The 18,127-nt window shown below is 38.6% G+C and overlaps 1 protein-coding gene, 1 long non-coding RNA gene and 1 other non-coding gene across 3 annotated transcripts; all 3 read right to left on the bottom strand.

Moving 5' to 3' along the window:
• Positions 1 to 13,358: 13,358 nt before the first annotated feature.
• Positions 13,359 to 13,430, bottom strand: TRNAP-UGG. The gene has a single exon. It is a non-coding gene; the product is annotated as a tRNA-Pro (tRNA).
• A 2,931-nt stretch (positions 13,431 to 16,361) lies between these two features.
• Positions 16,362 to 16,990, bottom strand: LOC122029201 (MLO-like protein 7). Its single transcript, XM_042588140.1, has 3 exons — positions 16,859 to 16,990; positions 16,631 to 16,747; positions 16,362 to 16,500 (listed from the first exon to the last, which is right to left on the bottom strand). Exons 1-3 carry the CDS (start codon positions 16,988 to 16,990, stop codon positions 16,393 to 16,395), a joined length of 357 nt encoding a protein of 118 aa, XP_042444074.1. The 3' UTR covers positions 16,362 to 16,392.
• Positions 16,991 to 17,022: 32 nt separating this feature from the next.
• On the bottom strand, positions 17,023 to 17,832 carry LOC122028779. The gene is made up of 3 exons (XR_006124956.1): positions 17,778 to 17,832; positions 17,198 to 17,245; positions 17,023 to 17,082 (listed from the first exon to the last, which is right to left on the bottom strand). It is a non-coding gene; the product is annotated as an uncharacterized LOC122028779 (long non-coding RNA).
• Between the last annotated feature and the right edge of the window lie 295 nt (positions 17,833 to 18,127).

Genomic DNA, 18,127 nt, shown 5'->3' with positions numbered 1-18,127 from the left:
GCCGCAGGCTTGAATGCATCCGAGGGACGAGAGCCAAAGAAAGTATGCTTGAAGGTTCTGTTAAAGCTTCAAAGGAAGCGTCAAAAGAGTCGTAAGGGTGAGGGTACGAGTGCACGAGAGATTGTACTCGAAGCAAAAGCATAAATTTTAGGGTTTACTGTAGCATTACTGTAGCAGCACTGTAGCAGTACTGTAGCAGTCGACTGCACCAGTTGACTGCTAGTTTTAGCAGTCGACTGGTAAATGACCGTTGGTGCTGAAAAGTAGGCGTTGGCTACCTCTAACGGTAACACCAGTCGACTGATGGTTTTGCCAGTCGACTGATGCCGAGATGAGTTGATATGATGATCAACTCTCTCCTCTTATTTAAGGAAAGCTTTGGAGCTTGAAGGAGGTTACTCATGCTTGTTGAATAACTCCTTGTCATTGCCCAAAAGCTTCCAAGCCTACTCTCTTCCTCCTAAACCTAAGTTCATCATTGTAAAGAGGAAGAGATCCTTTGTGAGAGGTTTGCTCCACCGAGAAGGAGAAAGCTCTAGCCGGAGATTGCCGGGGATTGATCCACCGAAGGATCAAGGGCTCGTCCACCTCAAGGACACGCCGTGGAGTAGGAGCAAGCAATCTCCGAACCACGTTACATCGAGCTTGTTAGCGATTTGGTATTCTTTCTTTATTGTTTTCATTAGTTAGTTGTATTTCCGTATGTGCACTAATCTTTTGTAGAGAAGAAAAGAAGTTGGGGGTGACCTAGCTATCCAACCCCTCTTCTAGCCGGCCACCGATCGCTTACACAATATTCTTAGGTCCACTTCTCACTAGAGAAAAAAATTTCTAGTAATATGCCACAATTAAGAATCAAATGTATCCCTTAGTTATTGATCCTATCCGGAATCTAAGTCAGATGGAGGCCGACGGAGATGACGTTGGTGTTAATGGAGAGACGACTTTGACACACCCTGTACATGCGTGTCGAAAAGGCAAACTCCCACATGGAACCCCCAAGTCCGTAGTAGGAGAACTGGTGGTACTTAGACTCTGTACACACTCAGACAAGCACCCGGAGTGTTAGAGACCAGAAACTAGGAAAAAAGTCCCTGACGCATGCCCTTCAATGCTCAAGTCATGTCCTTTTCCCACGAAAAAAGCAGTGTACGATGAAAAAAAAGAACTGTTGAAAATGAATCCAGATGTGTGCATACCTGCCCAAGGAAGAGGACCTAACTTTTTATAACTCTGCATACCTTTTGAGTCTGAACGCTGTCAGAGAATGCCGGGTATCAGGATCTGTCAGGTGAGAGAGGATGTATGGTGACCTCCTATTGGTAGAAGGAAGGTTCCACTCTCAAGGAGTGGCAGACCACTGGAATATTCCTTAGCGTATGACAGTTATTTTCTGATAGGAGGTTATGATTCTCTGACATTGTTGTCGCTTAATGCTTTTTGTCCTGCCCAAGTTTAGCTACAAAAAGCTTGAGATGACTGCTCAGCTGTGCCCAGGACTGAGCCTTGCTGAAGAGGATAAGATGTGGTGAACCGACTAGGTTTTATCTGAGACTGTGGCGAGGGACCCATCTTTCATGATTTGACCGTTGAAGAGACGGTCTGGAGTTGTCTTAGTAAAAGTACCAGGGTCATCTATAATGTCCTGTTTACCTGGGAGGATGGTGTTGGTTGCTACTCGGAAAACCTATAGGTTCCACTGTACAAAAATTTTGTACAAAGGTCTGAACCTTTTCCTAGCTACCATGTGTTCTTTTAAATTAAATTTTGGATCGCCTGCGGAACTTAACACGTTTGATCCAAAACTTAATCTATTTGTTCTTTTAGGTTTTGACTTGGATCTCCTGCGGAACTTTACACGTTCGACCCAAGTCTCCTTAAGTTATTAATTCCATTAAATATTAATTTCCATAATTGGTTCCCAGTACTGACGTGGCGAGGCACATGACCTTCTTGGATATGGGAGCAACCACCACCGACTAGACAAAACCTTTTATAAAAAGCTAATATTTAATTTCCTAAAATAACTTTAGGTTAACCAAAGAGAACAATCAAATCACAAGGAAAAGAAAACCAAAAGAACACAGCATCGAAAAAATATATTCGAAATTCTAGAACGTAAGCCTCTTGTATTTGGTATTATTTCCATAAATAACTAGCATGATGCGGAAATAAAAATTACTAGTTATACTTTGTAGAAAAACCTCTTGATCTTCTAGATTCCTCTTCTAACCTCGGACGTTGTGTGGGCAACGATCTACCGAGATGAGAAACCACCAACCACCTTCTTCTCCTCCAAGCAAGGTTCGGCCACAAAGGAAAAACTTCACCAAGGAGAAAAACCAAAATACTAACCAAGCTCCAAGAGATGCTAGCTTTCTCTCCTTCTTCTTCTTCTTCTCCATGTAGTATCCGGCCACCACAAGAGCTCCAAGGAAGGGAGAGAGGTTCGGCCACCACAAGAGGAAGAGAGGGAGAGGATGGCCGGCCACACCAAGGAACAAAAGAGGGAGAGAAATAATAGATGTTGTGTCTCATGAAGGCACCCTCACCCCTTCTTTTATATTCCTTGGCCTAGGCAAATTAGGAAATTTAATTACAATAAAATTTCCTTAATTTCCTTGACATGATTTAATTGAGAAAAATAAAATAAAATTTCTCCAATTAAAATCAAGTGGCCGGCCACATCAATGAAAACAAAATTGGACAAGTTTCAATCAACAATTAAAACTTCCTAATTTGTTTCCGGAAATTTTAAAAAATAAAATTTCTCTTCAAATCTCTTCATGGTTGATAAAAAGGAAATTTCTATAATTTTAATTTTACAACATGTGAATAATTTTTTAAAGAGAAAATAAAGTATCTTACCAATCTACAAATAAGGAAAGAGATCTAATCTCTTTCTTTAATATTTTGTAGATCTTTTACAAGAGAGATATTTTAATTTTAATTCTCTTTAATAAATTATATCTTCCACATAATAAAAATTAAAATTAAATTTCTTTTTTAATTTAATTTGGTCGGCCCCCACTAGCTTGGGTTCAAGCTAGGGCCGGCCACCCAATCTTATACCTAGGCCGGCCCTAGCTTGTTCCCAAGCTAGCTTGGCCGCGTGGGTATAGAAGGTGGGTATAGGTGGGTATAGAACTCTATAAATAAGAGGCTACGATAGGGACCGAGAGGAGGAATTGATTTTGGTCTCCCGATAAAATTAAGCATCCCGTGTTCGCGCCGAACACACAACTTAATTTTATCAATGATAATTCATTCCACTAGAGAACTATCATTGAACTACCGCACCAATCCCAAATTACATTTTTGGGCTCCTTCTTATTATGATTGTGTTAGTCTCCCTGTGTTTAAGATATCGAATGTCCACTAATTAAGTGAGTTACTGACAACTCATTTAATTAATATCTAAGTCCAAGAGTAGTACCACTCAACCTTATCGTCATGTCAGACTAAGTCCACCTGCAGGGTTTAACATGACAATCCTTATGAGCTCCTCTTGGGGACATTATCAACCTAGTATCTCTAGGACACTGTTTCCTTCTATAATCAACAACACACACTATAAGTGATACCATTTCCCAACTTATCGGGCTTATTGATTCATCGAACTAAATCTCACCCATTGATAAACTAAAGAAATAAATATCAAATATATGTGCTTGTTATTATATTAGGATTAAGAGCACACACTTCCATAATAACCGAGGTCTTTGTTTCTTTATAAAATTAGTATAAAAGAAACAACCTCAAATGGTCCTACTCAATACACTCTAAGTGTACTAGTGTAATTATACAGTCAAGATAAACTGATACCTAATTACACTACGACCTTCTAATGGTTTGTTCCTTTCCATTTTGGTCGTGAGCTTCTGTTTATAATTTATAAGGTACTGATAACATTATCTTCTGCATATGACACCACATGCTATGTTATCTACAATATAATTTAATTGAACAACTACAAACAAATATAGATAATTTGACCAAATGTGATTCTTTATTCAAGACAAATGTTTACAAAAGCTTAGGCTTTCAGTATACACTCCAACAATCTCCCACTTATACTAATGACTAAGCTGCCATATCTTCTACCATACATCTGATTCCCATTCCCTCCACATGCCGATCAAAAGCTTTCGCCAGAAGGGCCTTAGTGAAAGGATCTGCCAGGTTATCCGCTGATGCAATCTTGGCGATGACAACTTCTCCTCGCTTCACGATATATCGTATCAGGTGGTACTTGCGCTCTATATGTTTACTTGCCTTATGAGCTCGTGGTTCCTTCGAGTTTGCAACTACACCGCTATTATCACAATAAATTGTGATAATTTTGGGCAAACCAGGAATCACATCTAAGTCCATTAGAAAGTTCCTGAGCCATACTGCTTCTTTAGCTGCCTCAGAGGCTGCTACATACTCAGCTTCCATGGTTGAGTCCGATACGCATTTCTGCTTAACACTCCTCCATGAAATGGCTCCACCTCCTAAAGTAAACACATAGCCTGATGTAGACTTACTATTATCCCTATCTGATTGGAAATCTGAATCCGTGTAACCCACAGGGAGCAGATCGTCTGCTTGGTAAACAAACATATAATCTCTAGTCCTTCTCAGGTACTTTAATATATGCTTTACCGCAGTCCAATGTCCTTGTCCAGGGTTACTCTGATATCTGCTGACCATGCCCACGACAAAACAGATATCAGGTCTCGTACATAGCATTGCATACATTAAGCTTCCTACAGCCGAAGCATAAGGAACTGCTTTCATGTCTTCTATCTCTTTCGATGTCTTTGGAGACATCTCTTTAGACAGAGCTACTCCATGTCTAAAAGGTAAGAAACCTTTCTTGGAATCCTGCATGCTAAAACGAGTAAGGATTGTATCTATATATGAAGCTTGGGACAGACACAACATTCTTCTCTTGCGATCCCTTATCACTTTGATCCCAAGAATGTGTGCACACTCTCCTAAGTCCTTCATATCAAATTGTTTGGACAACCATACCCTTACGTCTGATAATACCTTGACATTATTGCCAATTAACAAAATATCATCTACGTATAGTACAAGAAATACCACCACATTTTCGTTACACTTTTTGTATACACAAGACTCATCCGGACACTGAATAAATCCATATGACTGGATTACTTCATTAAACCGGATGTTCCAAGACCTTGAAGCTTGCTTCAGTCCATAAATGGACCGATTGAGCTTGCACACTAGATGCTCTTTGCCTTTTTCAATGAACCCTTCTGGTTGCTTCATATGAATGTTCTCTTCAAGACTTCCATTAAGGAAAGCCGTCTTGACATCCATTTACCAAATCTCATAATCCATATGAGCATCAATGGATAAGAGTATCCGGATAGACTTAAGCATGGCTACTGGTGAAAAGGTCTCCTCATAATCGATTCCCTCTTTCTGAGTGTACCCTTTCGCAACAAGCCTTGCTTTGAAGGTCTCTACCTTCCCGTCTGTCCCTCTTTTCCTTTTGTAGATCCACTTGCATCCAACGGCTTTTACACCATCAGGTGGTTCTACAAGCTCCCAGACTTTATTAGAGTACATAGACTCTATTTCAGAATTCATTGCCTTTTGCCAAGATGCTGCATCTATATCTTGGAGTGCTTCGTTGTATGTTCGTGGATCAGGTTCATGTTTACCTGGGATCAAGTCCGAAGACTCTCCCAAAAACATGAATCTTTCAGGCTGCCTTACAACCCTCCCACTACGACGAGGCACTATCTGTGGTTGTGTATCATGTGTGACACGTGTTGCAGTCTCTTGTGGTACTTCATCTTGTACTGTTGGTACTGAAGTAGACATGTCCTCTCTAAGTTCTTCTAAAACAACTTTGCTACTGGGCTTGTGATCCATTATATAATCTTCTTCTAAAAACTGGGCATTGGTGCTAACAATGACCTTCTGGTCTTTAGGACTATAAAATAAACCACCTTTCGTTCCTTTGGGATATCCTACAAACACGCGAACTTCTGTACGGGATTCTAACTTATCAGCATCTGGTTTCAGCACATGTGCTGGACTACCCCAAATCCGAATATGTCTTAGACTGGGCTTTCGCCCATTCCACAATTCTATGGGAGTAGAAGAAACTGATTTAGAAGGTACTAAGTTCAGAACGTATACTGCTGTTTCCAGAGCATATCCCCAAAACGAATTTGGTAATTCTGAATAACTCATCATCGATCTAACCATCTCCATAAGAGTCCTATTCCTTCGTTCTGCCACACCATTCTGTTAGGGTGTACCAGGTGCGGACAGTTGGGATTGAATCCCGGCCTCTGATAAGTAATTCCTAAACTCTCCTAAGAGGTATTCGCCACCACGATCTGACCGTAGTGTCTTGATACTTTTACCTAGTCGTTTCTCCACATCAGCCTTGTATTCTTTGAACTTATCAAAGCACTCGGACTTGCGGCACATTAGGTAAATGTATCCATATCTTGAATAATCGTCTATGAAAGAGACAAAATATTCAAAACCTCCTCTTGCCTGGACAGACATAGGACCACACATATCAGAGTGAACCAACTCTAACACTTCTTTGGCTCTATACCCCTTGGCCTTGAACGACCTCTTGGTCATTTTACCTTCCAAGCAAGATTCACAAGTTGGAAAATTTTCCAACTCAAATGAACTCAAAAGTCCATCGGCTATAAGCCTCTGAATCCTACTTAAGTTAATATGACCAAGCCTTAAATGCCAAAGATATGCTTGGTTCATTTCCGAAGGTTCTTTTCTCTTATTAGAGTTAGAAGATGAGTTATAAATTTCCATGTTTTGCTTTGTGGAAGAAATTGGATTTAAAGTATACAAATTGCCAACTAATGCACCAGAACAGATAATCACTTTATTTCTTTTAATAACTACATCGTTACTGAAAGAAACTGAATATCCATCTAAAAACAGTTTAGAAACTGAAATTAAATTCTTTCTAAAACTGGGTACATAAAGACAATTTCTTAAAATCAAATTTCTATTTCTACTAAAAGATAAGTAGACGTCTCCCACTGCAACAGCTGCCACCTTAGTAGCATTGCCCATGTAGACGGTAATTTCTCCTTCAGATAGCCGTCGGGTTTCCTGGAACCCCTGCAAGGAATTACAGACAAGATCAGTGGCTCCCGTATCTACACACCAGGTGCTGGTAGATAACACCGCTAAACATGTTTCAACAACTAGAGTATGAGATATACCTTTGTTTTGGTTCCTACGAGGACAGTCCGCCTTCCAATGTCCCGCTACAGATGAACCACTTGCCCTTGACTTCTTCATTCCATTTTAAATCCAGTACTGAGATTTATTCACCTTCTTTGCTGAACAACTTGTTTCTTCTTCTTCTTCCTTCGGTTTAGAAGTAGAACCATTTTCAAAGATAGTGAATTTAAGCATTGTGACGAAATAATCCTTCTGTTCAGAAGTTCCACTAATGAATAAACCCTCTTATTCATATTATAGTTCAGAGCGAATCAAAACTTAGGTAGCGTTTGGAGGATCATATCGATCCGGGTTTCCCATCAATTTCTCCTCCAAGGATCCGTATTTCGGATAAGCCATCATCTTTAGGATATGATCCCTTACAGGAGTACCCTCTTGCATGGTGGCTGTCATTATCTTTCTCATGGCTTCTTGCCTAGAAGCCCTATCCTGATGACCAAAGAGTTCCTTAAGATTGTTCATAATATCATAGGCTGTTGGTAAATCTTGATGCTGATGTTGCAATACATTTGACATTGAAGCCAAAATGTAACACCGCGCCATCTCATCTGCTTTTACCCATTTTCTATGATATTCAATCTCCTCTTGGGTAGATTCACCAGTAGGTGCATCAAGGCACTACTCAGTCAGTACAAATTTATAGCTTTCAGCAGTAAGAACAATGTCCAGGTTTCTTTTCCAATCTATGTAGTTTGGTCCAGTAAGTCTATTCTGTTGAAGTATGATGGACAGTGGGTTGAAAGACATCCTAAGAATCACAAATAACTTTTGGTCAGAACTCTAAATTTAGAATAATATTGATTCCTCAAACAATACTATTTTAAATTAACCAACACCTCATAACACCGTGAATTTTGTATGTCACGTTAGTGTGGACGTATACAAATTCATCATTTGTAAAAGGAGGGTTTTAACCCATTAATTTTATTATCTTGTCAACCTAACTTTTTGACAAATAAAATTAATAGTTGGTATCATTTGGTCACACAAATAATAGCAGTGACTCCGTTGGGGAGGATACTAATAGATGTGTCTAAGTGTATACCATTACTTGACACTAAGTCCATTAATAAGATTATGCCCCTTCCGTTGGGGAAGATCACACGCCTTTAACATTCGTCATCACAAAAAGGAAGTGAGTGAGATGATCATGATGATGGAGGGCCACTCAGAGCCAACGCGCAAGCTTGTTTGCATCACTTACAAACCAGTAATGGAGACCATGAGATTTATTTAAAAATCCCTCTCCCACTTAGTTATTTATAAATGAGGAATTTTAACTATGCTAGCCTACTAAAACTTGTAAACTAACATGCACACACAGCATAATATAAAAGCAATAAATAGAAAATTTAATTTTCAACTATTATGGCTTTTATCTCTAATTGTCCTCCGTGTGTTGTCATCCCAAGCTGCTGCCATATTTGGCCACCGCCACCGGATCTAGCTGTCGCATCCATCTTGCTCCTAGTTCCACTGCGTCTCTGGTCCTTAGAAGGTTCCACGCTTTGCAAGATTCGATCCGCGACATAAATAGAATTTTATATTTTTGATCCTATATTCCATAAAAGGAATGTACATGTATCTAGATCAAAAATAAAATCCTAATAAAACTAAATACAGCTCCTGCTGTATTTTAATACAATCATGCACACACAGATAAATGCCCTTGACATGTCCAAGGGTCCAATCACACACATAATAACTAAAAGCCATAATAGTTGGATCCTGCATCCACAAAATTAGCACATCCTACTATTAACCTGCCTAAATTATGTATGACATGTGCATAATTAAATTAAATACCAAATACACAGAGGCAAAACCCTAGCTCTGATACCAATTGTTGGTTGCTACTCGGAAAACCTATAGGTTCCACTGTACAAAAATTTTGTACAAAGGTCTGAACCTTTTCCTAGCTACCATGTGTTCTTTTAAATTAAATTTTGGATCGCCTGCGGAACTTAACACGTTTGATCCAAAACTTAATCTATTTGTTCTTTTAGGTTTTGACTTGGATCTCCTGAACTTTACACGTTCGACCCAAGTCTCCTTAAGTTATTAATTCCATTAAATATTAATTTCCATAATTGGTTCCCAGTACTGACGTGGCGAGGCACATGACCTTCTTGGATATGGGAGCAACCACCACCGACTAGACAAAACCTTTTATAGAAAGCTAATATTTAATTTCCTAAAATAACTTTAGGTTAACCAAAGAGAATAATCAAATCACAAGGAAAAGAAAAACCAAAAGAACACAGCATCGAAAAAATATATTCGAAATTCTAGAACGTAAGCCTCTTGTATTTGGTATTATTTCCATAAATAACTAGCATGATGTGGAAATAAAAATTACTAGTTATACCTTGTAGAAAAACCTCTTGATCTTCTACCGTATTCCTCTTCTAACCTCGGACGTTGTGTGGGCAACGATCTACCGAGATGAGAAACCACCAACCACCTTCTTCTCCTCCAAGCAAGGTTCGGCCACAAAGGAAAAACTTCACCAAGGAGAAAAACCAAAATACTAACCAAGCTCCAAGAGATGCTAGCTTTCTCTCCTTCTTCTTCTTCTTCTCTAAGTAGTATCCGGCCACCACAAGAGCTCCAAGGAAGGGAGAGAGGTTCGGCCACCACAAGAGGAAGAGAGGGAGAGGATGGCCGGCCACACCAAGGAACAAAAGAGGGAGAGAAATAATAGATGTTGTGTCTCATGAAGGCACCCTCACCCCTTCTTTTATATTCCTTGGCCTAGGCAAATTAGGAAATTTAATTACAATAAAATTTCCTTAATTTCCTTGACATGATTTAATTGAGAAAAATAAAATAAAATTTCCCCAATTAAAATCAAGTGGCCGACCACATCAATGAAAACAAAGTTAGACAAGTTTCAATCAACAATTAAAACTTCCTAATTTGTTTCCAGAAATTTTAAAAAATAAAATTTCTCTTCAAATCTCTTCATGGTTGATAAAAAGGAAATTTCTATAATTTTAATTTTACAACATGTGAATAATTTTTTAAAGAGAAAATAAAATATCTTACCAATCTACAAATAAGGAAAGAGATCTAATCTCTTTCTTTAATCTTTTGTAGATCTTTTACAATAGAGATATTTTAATTTTAATTCTCTTTAATAAATTATATCTTCCACATAATAAAAATTAAAATTAAATTTCTTTTTTAATTTAATTTGGCCGGCCCCCACTAGCTTGGGTTCAAGCTAGGGTCGGCCACCCAATCTTATACCTAGGCCGGCCCTAGCTTGTTCCCAAGCTAGCTTGGCCGGCCCTTATTGGGTGGGTATAGAAGGTGGGTATAGGTGGGTATAGAACTCTATAAATAAGAGGCTACGATAGGGACCGAGAGGAGGAATTGGTTTTGGTCTCCCGATAAAATTAAGCATCCCGTGTTCGCCCCGAACACACAACTTAATTTTATCAATGATAATTCATTCCACTAGAGAACTATCATTGAACTACCGCACCAATCCCAAATTACATTTTTGGGCTCCTTCTTATTATGAGTGTGTTAGTCTCCCTGTGTTTAAGATATCGAATGTCCACTAATTAAGTGAGTTACTGACAACTCATTTAATTAATATCTAAGTCCAAGAGTAGTACCACTCAACCTTATCGTCATGTCGGACTAAGTCCACCTGCAGGGTTTAACATGACAATCCTTATGAGCTCCTCTTGGGGACATTATCAACCTAGTATCTCTAGGACACTGTTTCCTTCTATAATCAACAACACACACTATAAGTGATACCATTTCTCAACTTATCGGGCTTATTGATTCATCGAACTAAATCTCACACATTGATAAACTAAAGAAATAAATATCAAATATATGTGCTTGTTATTATATTAGGATTAAGAGCACACACTTCCATAATAACCGAGGTCTTTGTTTCTTTATAAAATCAGTATAAAAGAAACAACCTCAAATGGTCCTACTCAATACACTCTAAGTGTACTTGTGTAATTATACAGTCAAGATAAACTGATACCTAATTACACTACGACCTTCTAATGGTTTGTTCCTTTCCATTTTGGTCGTGAGCTTCTGTTTATAATTTATAAGGTACTGATAACATTATCTTCTGCATATGACACCACATGCTATGTTATCTACAATATAATTTAATTGAACAACTACAAACAAATGTAGATAATTTGACCAAATGTGATTCTTTATTCAAGACAAATGTTTACAAAAGCTTAGGCTTTCAGTATACACTCCAACAGATGGATATAAAAAGTGAGGAAAAAATTTCTGCAGGATAAGTTTCTACAGTTTACTTCACGAGGACAGATGGATTTCATTTCTTTTCCTTTGTTTACTCACTATCAAAAAAAATAAACGGATGGATTTGTAGATCTATCCAAGGATCATTTTGAGCTATTTTTCATCCGCCCAAATTGGGTGGAATGCCTTTCTCTTCTCTTCCTCTGCTGCATCTCCACCATTCCCAACAGCCACAAACCAAGCGAGGCAGCCACCAGGGCGTCTCCTCCACCCCATTGCTGCGTCGCTGGCCTACAACCTACAACTCTTCTTCTTCTTCATCGTCGTCCTCCCTGCCTTCCCCCTCCGCAACCTTGTCACCACCCAAGAAGTGACAACGCCTTGATTGCAACTTCGCTGGCACCATCACAACCCTCCATAGCTCCCTCTCCCTCAACCTAGACTCCATATGTGACCCCTCACCTTCGTGCTTCAATGCCGCAACTATGCACAAGCAGAATTCGACATGAAAAATATTCTTTTGCATGTGAGATTGGTGGGCGACCACCCAGCGATCAACCTTCAAGACATTCACAACGACAACAACGATAGCAATGGAGTGGTTTTCAAGAACAATGACATCAAGCTCTAGGCGTTCGTGGAAAATGGAACTCTCGAAAACATTATACACCGTCGAGAAATTGATTGATCACGATGGACCATCTATGAAAGGTTGTGGCTCTGCATCTCGATGGCTCAAGGACTTGTCTATCTGCACTCCTGGCGGCTCAAGGACTTGTCTATCTGCACTCCGACTATGACTTCTCAATCGTCCACTGTGATCTCAAGCCATCAAACATTCTCCTCAATAAGGACTTGAAGGCATGTGAGAGATTTTGGTACTGTACGCATGTTGGGTGTTCATTTGCAGTTGCATGATGGAAACAAGCAAGTAGCCCTCCTCTTCCACAACATTCCAAGGCATCATTGGCTACATGGCACCAAGTGATTATCTATTTAGATTAACTACATCGCGAGTCCATTTTGCATGACCAGAAGGAGGGCGATGGAAGAAGGCGACAACTGTCGGTGGAAAAAAAAAGAGAGCTCATAGTTGTGCTTGAGGTGGCACTATCGGCCTCCTCTTTGTCGCCATTGACACTGCACAGATGCCATACTCAACAGCACTATGCGGCCCCCTCGCGAAGGGGCCTGCGACGCTCATCCCTTTTCCCTCTAATATTCCTTGGTTCTTTTTCCCAAGGATTCCTTTATCTTCCCTCTTCTTTCATTTCTTTTCTTTTCCTTCGTGTGAAAGGATCTTTTTCCATAAAAAATCCTTTCCTTTCTCAATTTTGCCCCCAGAAGTAAATAGGCATAAAGCCTGAACTGGGGGAATCCGATCAGTCGGGGGCAGATCAAGAACTAGTCCAAGTTTCATCTTATGTCTCGGATCTGGGGACCTGTCCTGCCTATAATCGACCAGGAATTATGCCGCTGATGAAGCGAGGCGGTCTAATTCCCGTCTCTCCTTGACTTTTGACTATCACGTTTCCTTGACTTTTGACCTCCTGACCTTATCAGACCTCTCCTTTACGCATCGTATCAATTACGTATTAGATCCCTTCGTTATGTATTAGAGCATGTAACTCTGACAATAAGCGATCAAAGCGATTGGAGCTAATCACCTCCGGATTGTTTCCGAGGAATAATTTTTTCCTGTTGGAACAAATTATCATCAACAAAGCGAATGGAGCTAATCACCTCCCCTCTAGCTCTCGGATTGTCTTAACAAATTAATTAACAAATTGATAAGTTGAAATCTATAAAATAATTTTATTTCAATAAATAAAAAATAAAATAAAATTGGGGTGTTGCGAGAATCGAACTCACGACCTCTCACACCCAAAGCGAGAATCATACCACTAGACCAAACACCCTATATATTAAATAAGTGGATGCTATAATTTAGATTAGTATTCCATAACTTGAAGAATTAATAACAACACCAATTCTTATTAAAATCATTAGATCATTGATGCAATGTTTTCTTTTTAATTCAGATGTCTAATTCTTCATACCCACTAATTATATAGATGACTGGTCCAGTCGGATAAAATTTATTTATAGATCATCAGGATAAATTGGAAAACATTCATGGAGGTCCATCTACATGACTAGTATTTTTAGATCCACTTTTTGCTAGAGGAAAAAATTTCCAGTAATAAGCCGCAATTAAGAATCGAACGTATCCCTTCGTTACGTATTAAATTCCTTCATTATGTATTAGAGACTGCAACTTTGACAACAAGACAAATGTTATCAGCATTTATCCCTAACAATGATAGTAATTTAACTATCAAAACAATGCAAAATGAAGTCATTAAGTCCTAATATATCATATGAGTTTATCCATTAGTAGATCTCGCTTCTCTATGAGATGATTAGTTATACCTCTGCGAGACTGAGTTTGTCCTAAAGTCAAGCACTTGAGAATGGTCGACTCCATCCATGGAGAGTGTGCATTGTAGTTGACATTTCTTTTTTAACTATGATACTTCATTTGTTGTATTGGCTCTCCAAATTTATGAATAAGAGGTTTAAATCAAGACAGATCGTGAAAATTAGAGCTGGGAGGGCACTACAACAAAAACCCTCATAGACATCGGTTTTCCACCGGTGTCTATTTCATTTTCGACCGATGTCTATGAAGCCTATGTTAAAAGTCTGCCATTTTAGACATCGGGTTAAAACCGATGTAGTATCACTTAACGACACCGGTCTTCGAATCGGTTATTAACCGGTGTAGTATCACTTAACGCCACCGTTTCATCAACGATGTAAAACCGACGTAATATTAGTTAATAACACCGGTTTTACAGCGATGGAAAACCGATGTAATATCAGTATTTTTTAACCGTACAAATTTGATTTCCGAAATAATAACAAAAAAAAAATACAAATATTCACAAATTACACAAATATTCTTCATTCAACATTATCCATAAAATACACAAATATTCACAAATTACATAAATATTCTTCTTACAACAGTATCCATAAAATACACAAACATTCTTTTTACATCAAAAGCTAATAGATATCATAATCAAGGTAGAACATTCTTTTAACAACACATCAAAGTAGAACCGCACTTCAAATGTAATCTAGCATGTATTCAGCCCACTCGAACCGCACTTCATCAATTTCAACTCTGGAGTACTTGAGATTTGTAAACTGTAAAAACACATAAATAATATATTAGTAAACCAAGACCAAAAATCATAGTTGAAAAAGTAGTAAGAGCACCAGGTAACAAGATGACTAATTTGAATGCTTAAAAAGAGACATATTCATCATTTATCTCAACCACATCAATGCTTACTTCAATGCTTGCAATAAGGATCTTCAGTGGTTCACAAGGTATCAGAAAGTTGAATTTGTAGTTACAAATGAAGTAAAAGAATCATATTCAGCTGTCAAAAGATAACTAGGTCCATGCTCTTAGAGAGAACCATACAAAACAAAATGAAAGGTTTCAAACATAAAAAAAAAATGTTAGTCATGCCAAGACTGAGATCACTCATCTATCTATCATTTCAACCTAATAAATTAGTTACTTTGGTTTTGCAAAGTCTCCCAATTGTGTAGGAACCTCAGTAGCTTTTATCCCAAGTTCAGAGAAGAAGAATAATAATGAGGAAAATCAATTTCTGTATTTACAACACTATTTTGATGTTAAATGTTGTTAACATGTTTGTTTAACGTTGTTGTCTCCTTGTTTAGGAGCATTCTTCATAGCCCGCATGAATTTTTAAACAAAATCATGTCTAGTACTATTTTTCATTTTCTTATTGATGGAATTGAACCCAAATCCATCGCTAAGAATTAATTTGTCTTTGGAGCACAAAAAATCATGAATTTTCATAACCTCAATCAAAGCATTAGTTTGCTTTTTGTTCTAGCATCTAAAGCAAAAGAAAGTACATAAAGGAGAGAGGATAAGGAATAACCATGACAAGAAACGAGGAAAATATATAATAACAGTAGTCCTTCAAAAACAATGAAAATCAAGCAACTAACTTAAATCTGAAGGTGATGCGTAAGTTCGAAAATCTTAATAAAATACTTTGAGTGAGGCCATATTGATAACATGTAGTCGAAGATTGTAAACCTCAAATTTCATTCCCATGCTCTGATGAATCAAGGTATAGCAAGATTTTAAGATTTACGAACTACTAAACAAAAATATCATGAGGAAGAATCTATAGAAGTACCTGGACAACATGGGAAAATTCATTAAGGAATGCATTTTGTGTGGCTAGGGACAAATGACTGCAAGCCAAAACCTCCAGCATATGCTTGATAGCCAAATCAAGAACTCCAATAAAAGAATACCATGTAAGTAAATGGAAGGAGATAAGGTCAAAAGCATCAAAGATAAATGCACAAATATACAAACAAAGCATAGAGAACCTTCCAACATTGTAGTGAACATGATTAGATATATAACTCCAACCATTTTCTCTGTAAACGAAGAGTGCATTCCTGTAAGCTCGAATCGCATGTTGTCTCTACATTTTACAGAATGAATGTTTTATAATTAGCACATAAAATTTTGAACATGCTTTAAATATCTGAGACACAAGTTTCAATATGAAGATAAATTTGACATGCAATCGAGTACCTGATCAGAAATGTAGTAACGGTTTCTAGACAAAACAAGATGAAAACCATAATTGCGTAACATTGGTGGGATGGAAAGCAAATAGTAGTAGGATGCTTGTTCAAGCAATCGACCTGCCAAAATAATTATCTAGTTTTGTGATCTCGTAACAGCAAACTCATGCATGTAAAATGGAAATTGTTAGCGTTGATGGCAAAGTCTGATGGAATGATGACTTATGGACTTGCAACAATACAACAAAGAATAGTGAACATATATATACCAGTCGTGAAGGCATACTCAGCCGATGTCGTATCCTTTTCCCAGTCCTTCCATCTGTGTATCTGCCCAAGAGAAGATTATCAATGCAAAGTGGATACTGCAATAGCTAAACTAAATCATCCTCAGGCAATGCTATGGAATTATTCAGAATGATACATAATGTAATCCACTACTCTATCACTGCAGATTCACCTTTGCTCTTCCAAGGACCATTATAAGAGCACTATTTACCACATGAAACACAGCCAAAAAGAAGATCAGAATGTGCAACTGGTGCAAGCCTGTGGCAGTAATCAGTTGCTCCTTTTCCTACAAGTGATCGCAACTGAACATTTTAGTGAAAACTTCTTAGATTTTGTTTACAATAGATTATTTTCAACCAAACAATCAGAGAATTGGAAGTTGTTGTGCACTACTCACTGGGGGGCATTCAACCACTGAACCACCAGCAGCTAAAATCCTGCGCTTCAGGTGTGACTCCGTCAGCACCAGCGCAAGCAGCCGCCTTTTATTTCCGCCAGTTGACTCTGCATCAGGGCGACATGGCAACATAGAATCTGCAACTCCCTTTGGCACGTAGATTTTCGCGATCTGGTCCTGACTAAACGTCAACAGCAAGGAGATGAAGCCGAGAATCATCAACTCTGCGAAAACCACAATGGATCACAGAGTTACAGTAATTCATCTATTCCGGATACCATGCACGTCGAAAGAGTGCTCCAATTTAGGTATGAACTTTCTGGTTTTACTGGCTTTCACCTTCTCAAGAACTTCAAAAAGAGTTCTCTTTTGCCTCTTGATAAACCACTGACAACGAAGTCAAAGCAGATGTAACTGTCAGTCATATGAGAAAATGATGCTGATGAAGGACAAGATGGAGTAGCATAATTCCAAGCTAGGAAAAAGATAAGCCATTCAAGGATCTGAAGTATGAAATTATCAGGACAATTTCTCACTTGCAGCCCCAGACATTCTAGAAACTGAAAGATGATTAATCTTTAAGATATAAACTGAGAATTTATAAAACCATGCTTCCTCGTGAAACATGACTGATAACTCGTAAAGAAACCGCTTTCGCTTCATTTAATTTCTTGATGTTACTGATAACTCCCAAAGAAACAACAAAGCAAAACAACTTTTTGTATTCACAAACCAAGTTCATCCTGATCAAGATAGTTTAGATTTTTTTTCCCAATACATACATACATAGATCAAGATTGAGACAAACGCCTCATAATTTTCCTTTAAAAATTATAGTAAAAAAATTAAATTCCTGAGCAACTTTCCTGTTAAGAAAAATACCCAAACACATATCAGACAAAGTGAAGCTCTGACTCACCTCCCCGACATGATGAAGTCCCTTCTCCAGCAACAGGGAGATGATGATGATGGCCAACTCAAAAATCGAGCAATCGACCTGCCTATCCATGAGCTACGCCATAGGACTCAAAAATCGACCCGGCGTCGAAGATGGAACCCTCAAACGCCATGCCTTTCTTAGGGTTAAATCGGCCGCCCATGTCGCCACTCCACCGCCTGCCTTGAACGTGCATCGCCTCGTACCCCTCCCCCTCGAACCACCACTCCCGCTCCAGGTGGCGGCAAAGGGGGAACCGTCGGAAGGGCGCCCACGAAGGCGAGGTCGTGATTGTAGGAGAGGTAGATCTGGCGCAGAAGGGGAGATAGCGG

The sequence above is a fragment of the Zingiber officinale genome, chromosome 10B (genome assembly GCF_018446385.1).
Source record: "Zingiber officinale cultivar Zhangliang chromosome 10B, Zo_v1.1, whole genome shotgun sequence".
Lineage (NCBI taxonomy): Eukaryota > Viridiplantae > Streptophyta > Magnoliopsida > Zingiberales > Zingiberaceae > Zingiber > Zingiber officinale.
Note: the sequence above shows the minus strand (reverse complement) of the source record. Positions and strands in the feature narration are given on the sequence as shown.